Source organism: Nannospalax galili, unplaced genomic scaffold (genome assembly GCF_000622305.1).
Source record: "Nannospalax galili isolate Female #2095 unplaced genomic scaffold, S.galili_v1.0 scaffold786, whole genome shotgun sequence".
NCBI lineage: Eukaryota > Metazoa > Chordata > Mammalia > Rodentia > Spalacidae > Nannospalax > Nannospalax galili.
The window spans coordinates 624,220-631,230 of NW_008355774.1; the positions used below are offsets into that span (position 1 = coordinate 624,220).

The 7,011-nt window shown below is 42.5% G+C and overlaps 1 protein-coding gene across 4 annotated transcripts in view; it reads right to left on the bottom strand.

The window, feature by feature from the left end:
- Rbm5 (RNA binding motif protein 5) overlaps window positions 1-7,011 on the bottom strand; it is a 37,298-nt gene extending 30,287 nt beyond the window's left edge. The window contains exons 1-4 of one of the 4 annotated variants that reach the window (XM_008853148.2): window positions 6,894-7,011; window positions 5,554-5,621; window positions 3,434-3,599; window positions 2,230-2,385 (exon numbers count right to left, since the gene is read on the bottom strand). In XM_008853148.2, coding sequence (XP_008851370.1) covers window positions 2,230-2,385; window positions 3,434-3,599; window positions 5,554-5,570 — 339 coding nt within the window. In that variant the 5' untranslated portion in view covers window positions 5,571-5,621; window positions 6,894-7,011. Of the gene's footprint in view, window positions 1-2,229; window positions 2,386-3,433; window positions 3,600-5,553; window positions 5,622-6,391; window positions 6,411-6,481; window positions 6,501-6,537 lie in introns of those variants that run through there. The other 3 variants (XM_008853151.2, XM_008853150.2, XM_008853149.2) reach the window with 3 other exon arrangements.

Sequence of the window (7,011 nt, forward strand, 5' to 3'; positions counted from 1 at the left end):
CACACACACACACACACACACACACACACACACACAAAAAGGCTTAGGCCTAGAAATACTATTAGAAACTAGGTAGTGCCATGTAAGTGGATGACCTCATTAGTGTCTGGAGTAATCTAAGGAATGAAGTTTCTTTTTCCACAGGCTTCTGTGAGATTTCAAATGGAAAATATGATTTTGTTCAAAGAGAAGGGCACAAACAAGAGTAGCACCATTCTATCACAGGGTAGGAAGGGGTTTTTGAACCCCCACTCCTGTATGGACAGCTGATAGCTTCTGGGGGTGGAAAACTCATGTTTCCTTAGGGTATGGCTCCTGGTAGGTCAACCATGATCTAATGGGTGGTCCCAGATCCAGGAATATATGAACAGCACAAATTAGGATCAATGGGTTTTACTTACTTTTTTTTTTTGTCTTTTTTGAGACAGGGTTTCCTTGTAGCCCCAGCTGTCCTGGAACTCACTATGTAGACCAGGCTGGCCTCGAACTCACAAAGATCCGCCTGCCTCTGCCTCCTAAGTACTGGGATTAAAGGTGTGTGCCACCACGCCCGGCCTGGGTTTTAAATTAAAAGAGGCCAGGCAAGATGGTGCGTGCCTTTGAGGTAGAGGCAGGCCAATCTGTGAGTTCCAGGTCAGCTGGACCTATAGGGAGACCCTCTCTCAAAAAATAAATAAATTGAAAAAGAGAAGAGAAAGCTAGGGAGGTAGAGGTGGAGGCAGATCTAGGAGGAGTTAAGGACAAGAATTGAGTGTGAGCATGATCAAAGTACGGTATATTTTTAAAAATTTTTAATATTTAAAAAACCAATGAAGCTGGGCGTGGTAGTGCATGCCTGTAGTTCCAGTGCTTGGGAGTTCCAGGACAGCTTGACCCTGTCTCAGAAAGACCAAAAAAAAAAAAAAACACCCACCAATGAACTAGGGCTGGAGAGATGGCTCAGGAGCTAAGAGCACTGCTACTGCAGAGGGCCCAGGTTTAATTCTCAAAAGCCGTATAGTGGCTAAAAACCATCCTTATCTGGCCTCCATGGGCTTTGCACCACATGGGTACACTAACATACATGCAGGCAAAACACACACACACAAAAGCAAATCAACCAAAATAAAAATAAAGATGCCAGATTATGAAAAAAGTTAGTTTTTTGTTTTCTTTTTGGTAGTGCTAGGGCACCCCACCCCCCCCCCCTTTTTTAAAGACAGTGTTTCCTTGTATCCCCAGTTGACCTAGAACTTGCTGTGTAGACCAGGCTGGCCAAGATCTCAGAGGTCTGCCTACCTCTGCCTCCTGAGTGGTTGGATTAGAAATGTGCACCCTATTCCCAGCCCTTTTGTTTTGTTTTTTTTTTTGGTCTTTTTGAAACAGGGTCTCCCTGTAGTTCCAGCTGGCCTGGAAATTACTATGCAGACCAGGCTGATCTTGACCTCACAGAGATTCCCCTGCCTCTGCCTCCCAAGTGCTGGGATTAAAGACATGCACCACCGCGCCCAGGACCACACCCAGCTCCTTGTGATTTTTTTAGTTTTTATTTTGTATTTCCATTGATCCTTCTGCTTCAGCCTTCTAATTACTGAGATTATAGTAGGTATACAGCACCAGATTAGACACTAAGTTTTTTACCCCCTTTTTAAGTAGAGGCAGTTTATTTAAAAAAGAGAAAAAAGGGCACTTTAGGGTGGAAGTAGGCTAGTGAGCTGAGAAATGACACAGAAAAATGAAAGTTAATTTTTTTGAGACAGGGATCGACTATGTAGCTCTAGTTAGTCTGTATCTTCCTACAAAGAGCACAATGGCCTCTAACTTATGGCAGTGCTGTGTGTTTTGATGTTTAGGCAAACAGATGAAGCTTTCATAATTAGTATTTCTAGGGTTAGGGAGGTAGCTGTGTCGGTAAGGTGCTTGCCTAGCATAAATGAAGCCCTGAGTTCAATCTCCCCTGCCCCTGCTTTCCCAGTCCTGGGCCACCATGCCTGGCTCATGCCTAGCTTTCAAAGTCAGAAAATATGAATTACCCTTAACCTCTAATGAAGAAATGAGGCCTGTACCCAGGAAATTTTGAAAATTCTGCACTGACCTTCAAACTTTAAATATAAATGGCAGTTTACTTCTGTTCAGCCCCAAAAGTGATATTTCACTATCAGCCCAAGATAAAATAACGTGAGACCATGACAGCAGAAGCTCCAAGTCTGTCATGCTTACTAGACTGTTAAGAGCTATTGCTTCCCTTACATCGCTCTCCGTGATGGTGATAGGAAGGCCACGAAGCATGATGGTCTTGCTCTCTCTTTCATCACTGATGTCATGTCTATAGTCGTGCTCTCCATAGTCACCATCTGAATGGTAGCCATCTTCAGATCGATCACTGTTCCTTCTTTCACGCTCTCTCTGATCCAAAGTAAACAAAATTATAATTAAACTTAACCTGTACCTTTTGATTCAGATCCTCTACTCCTGGAATTTGTTCTTTAAAAAAGCCAAAGGGGGCTCAGATGCAGTTTAACAGTTCAGCTCTTGCCTAGAATGTGGGAGGCCCCTGGGCTCAACCCCTACTATTGTCAAAAGAGTCAAATAAGGCCGGGCGTGGTGGTGCACGCCTGTAGTCCCAGTACTTGGGAGGTAGAGGCAGGCGGATCTCTGTGAGTTCAAGGCCAGCCTGGTCTACATAGTGAGTTCTAAGGCAGCTGGGGCTACAGGGAGACCTATCTCAGAAAGAGCAAAGAGAAAAAAAAAAAGTCAAATAAGGTAACAGCATTCTATACTGATGTTCAATGCAGTGTTCTAATAATTCACTATAAAATACACCAACACACAATATAATGGTGTTAGAGTATGAAGACTATATGTATAGAAAAAGTGGGAAAAGGAATACCAAGTTATATAGGTTGTGTAATTATTTCCAATCACCGATATGTACAAATATGTAATAAAAAAGAAAGTTATTTAAGGTGCCTAAAATTACAAATTCAGAGGCAGGCAGCTCTCTGTAAGATCAAGGCTAGTCTGGTATATAGCCTGGAGAGTGCCAGGCCACCTGGGGCTACAGGTCAAAAATAATCAAACAAAATAAATAAAATTACAACTAATATTTCTATTTCACAACATTCTGAAGTAGAGGGATAGTATATTATTAGAATCTCATATGCATACGACAAGCAAATGTTCTGTCACCAACCTACATTCCCAGTCTCTATTTTCTCTAATGGGACTTTAATGACTTCATGAAATCACGTGCTCAAAGGTGAACCTTATGTAAACCTTGGCTAACATTTTTATTATTGTAAGGCCTGGTTTTTCTTTGTAAAATACAGTCAACTCCAATGAGCTTCAAAGTAATAAGTGTAGTACTCAAGAGAAGCTATCATACTTCCTATACTTTGCAAGATGGTTGACCATGGAAATTTTAAGAATCCATTGACAATTGCTTGTCACTCACCTCTGGACTGTCATAGTCTCGGTAATCATCATATCTATCACCTCTCCGATCGTCGCTTGATCTTTTGTAATCAGAGTCCCTCCGCCTGCTTCTAGATTCACGCTCATCACGGTCATCCCTGTCTATGATGGAACCATATCTTCCACTACGCTCTGTTCTACTCACTCTGCCAGGGAAAATTATTTTCATTTAATCTAAAGTACATTCAGAAAAATAACCACCCCACAGATTGGTTTATAAGGTACATCCAAACAGTTTAACAGTTTAATATATGCCTTAAAATTTACTACTAAATTCCAATTTACACATATAAACACAAAACATACCCATATCCTTAAATAAAATTTTAAAAAACATTTTTATTTTATGTGTATGAGTGCATTGTTTGCACGTAGGTAAGTAGGTACACCCATGTTGTGCAATGCCCATGGAGATTAGAAGAAGGTGTCAAAGCCCAGGGAACTGGAGGTAGAGACAGTTGTTAGCTGCCATGTAGGTGTTGGGAATTGAACCTCTGCAAGAACATCCAGTGCTCTTAACCACTGAGCCATCTCTCTAGCTCTCCTAAATATAAGAAATTTAGCCTAGCTGGGCGTGGTGGTGCACGCCTTTAATCCCAGCACTTGGGAGGCATATCTTTGTGAGTTTGAGGCCAGCCTGGTCTACATAGTGAGTTCTAGGACAGCTGGGGCTACAAGGAGACCGTGTCTCAAAAAAAGACCAAAAAAAAAAGAGAAATTTATCCTAAATCAAAAAACAGAACTATCAGATGTATGGGTTGAATTTGAGAAAAGGGGACATATTCTCAAAATTTATTCTTGTGGTTTTCCAAGCCTGTAGTCTACACATTATCCTTTTCATTTCCAATTCTGATCATACTGACCAAAGACAGGAAGAAAGCAATTACTCAAATGTATCCAATTTCAAAGAGTGCATCTTTGCTTATCTCAAGGGTGCCATACCTACTAGGAAATGGAACAACAAACTATGATCTAATCTAACTTAGTGTCTATCACCCATCCCTGTCCCATCAGGCTGTTAACAAGTAGTTCATTTGTAAACATAACTGGATGAATACAAATTAACAACTGCAGACAATATTTATTTCCTATAACATCTGATTTGCTGGCAGCAAAAGGGTAAATTTTAAATTAACAAGTTATTTGTAACAATAGACTGGTGTCACAGGATTAAAATGATACCAATTTGCCTTTAATCCCAGCACTCGGGAGGTAGAGGCAGGAGGATCTCTGTGAGATGGAGACCGGCCTGGTCTACCTTGAGTTCCAGGCCAGCTGGGGCTACAGGGAGACCCCATCTCAAAACAAAACAAAACAAAAACAAAAACAAAAAAAGTCAATTTATCTATCACAGGGATTGGCCTCAATACTAAGAAGGATGATGGCTGAATAAGTAAAGACTATGTTTAAGTCAAATGGTCTGAGTGGGAGTATCCACAGTTGCCCTAACAGCCAAATGCTTTCATCTTTGCTTTATTTTGGTGCTACTGGAGATTTACTCTATGGACCTGTAAGTCACTGAGCTATATCCCCAGGCCAAAAATGCTCTCATCTTAATTCTTTGCTAATTCTTTGACCTTTTTTCCCTCTTCATGTAACACACGGTCCCAAGCATCTTGGCTGTAAGTCTGGATCATCTTGTTATTTAGGGAATGATAACAAGAACTGGCATTCACTCATTGTCTGTCACAGCCAGGCATTATGTTAAGTGCCAGACTGTATGATTTCCTGGCTCAGAAGAGGCTGCTGTTCACAGTTGGAACTCTCATGGCCCACTCCATACTGCTCTCATTCACCTAATTCTTACTCAGCTTTTAGATTTCACCTTAGTGAATACTTTCTCCAAGAAATGTTCTTGGCTATGTACAAGAAAAAATATGCTTCTTATGTGTTCTAACAGCACCCTAATGTCTTTTATCATAGCATGATTCACTCAGCTTTACATCTCTCACTAGACTGTAGTTTGTGAGAGCAAAATCATAAAGGTAGTCATTAGCAACACCTGAAACAAAATAGATCCTTAAACATTTATTCAATAAATAATTTTAAACAAATAGCTCATCCCTATTGAAATACAGGGATTAAAGGCATAAAACTTACCTTTTATCTGAACCCATTGTCTTACTGAAGATTTAGCACACTGTTCCAACAGGTTAAAATTTTTTTTTCTAGGAGACAAAAGATTGTTGCAAATTTCAGAGATTACCTATTTCAAGTACTCTCCTGACAGTGATTAAGGTGGTGGAAAATCGGACCAAACATCAACACTAAAATCATGCTACCACTTTATTTTGAATGAGTGTAGTAGAATCATGAAGAGTACTTTAACATACTAAGATTCCATATTCAATCCAAAACTCAAATAGGATAAAGACAGAAGAATCCTTGGATATTCCTACTAGGATTACAAAGCATAATGCTCCTTCTTTCAGAATCAAAGCAACTTCACTGGGGTGGTTGACTGTTAAAACACTAACCCAAGTGTCATTAATATAAAATACAATAATAAAACCCTGAAACACTAGATTCAAGATTATCTGATAAAAAATTTAAAGCCTTTTAGATGCCTGAATGCTGATTTGACTCAAATTTATAGCGCAACGGCCGATCCCAATCTATTTCAGTAATATATGACCAAACCTTGACTAGGCTTAATTCCTCTGTAGCAATAACGACCATGTCTTGGGCCAGTCCGGATTACCACAGGGCACTTAGAGACCAACAGCCTGCACACTGCGCCCCCCCCACCCCCCGCCCCCGGACCGTAATAAGACATCACAGAGCAGTACCCTTCCCTGCCTGTGAGGCCCCAGAAACCAGTTAGTTACAGGTATTTCTAGCAGACGCTCAAGGAACATTTGTTGAAATAACCAACTTAAGGGGCATTTGGGGATACAAGCTCCGGGGTCGAATGGAACCAGGCGATGGCCTCACCCACCTCCGTGGGGTGTCGCAGTCGAGATGGCGGCGGTAAGGCCTGTGCGACTGAGTCGGGCTTACGGACGGTCCTCCCCCCCACCCTGCATACTTCTCTCCTAGCCTCTGAAGAGGTTACGAGTCCTCAGATCACCATCACCAAACCACCTTTCCGATAGGAAGACTCAGCTGCAGGCACGGGGCGATGTGGTTGGTGACTGACTGCCAAGGCGCTCCGAGGAGTGTCCGAGGACAGGCTACAGCTCCACAGCTCCTCTGGACAGGGAATCCGGACAACGTCCCAGCAGGAGACCAACGCACAGCTCGAAGGAAGTGGGCCAAGGACTGAGGTGTGGGTGGGGGCTATGAGAGCTAACGGAGCAGGCGGAGAGGAGGGGCACAGCCCTCGACGCTGGCTTAGTTTAGTCCAGCTGGGGCTGAGCGGCCGCCTCTGGCGGCTGACAGACTAAAGGGACGGCACCAACGGCAAGAATCAGCTCGTTACGGACGGCCGCCACACTCACCCCCCAAAAAAGAACGAAGCAGCAAGCAGAAGCGGCTCAGCGTCCCAGAACCTCCTACGAGTTCGGTCGCTCCACAAAATGGCGTCTTCTCCGACGTTCTTCTCCTACCCATAGTGCC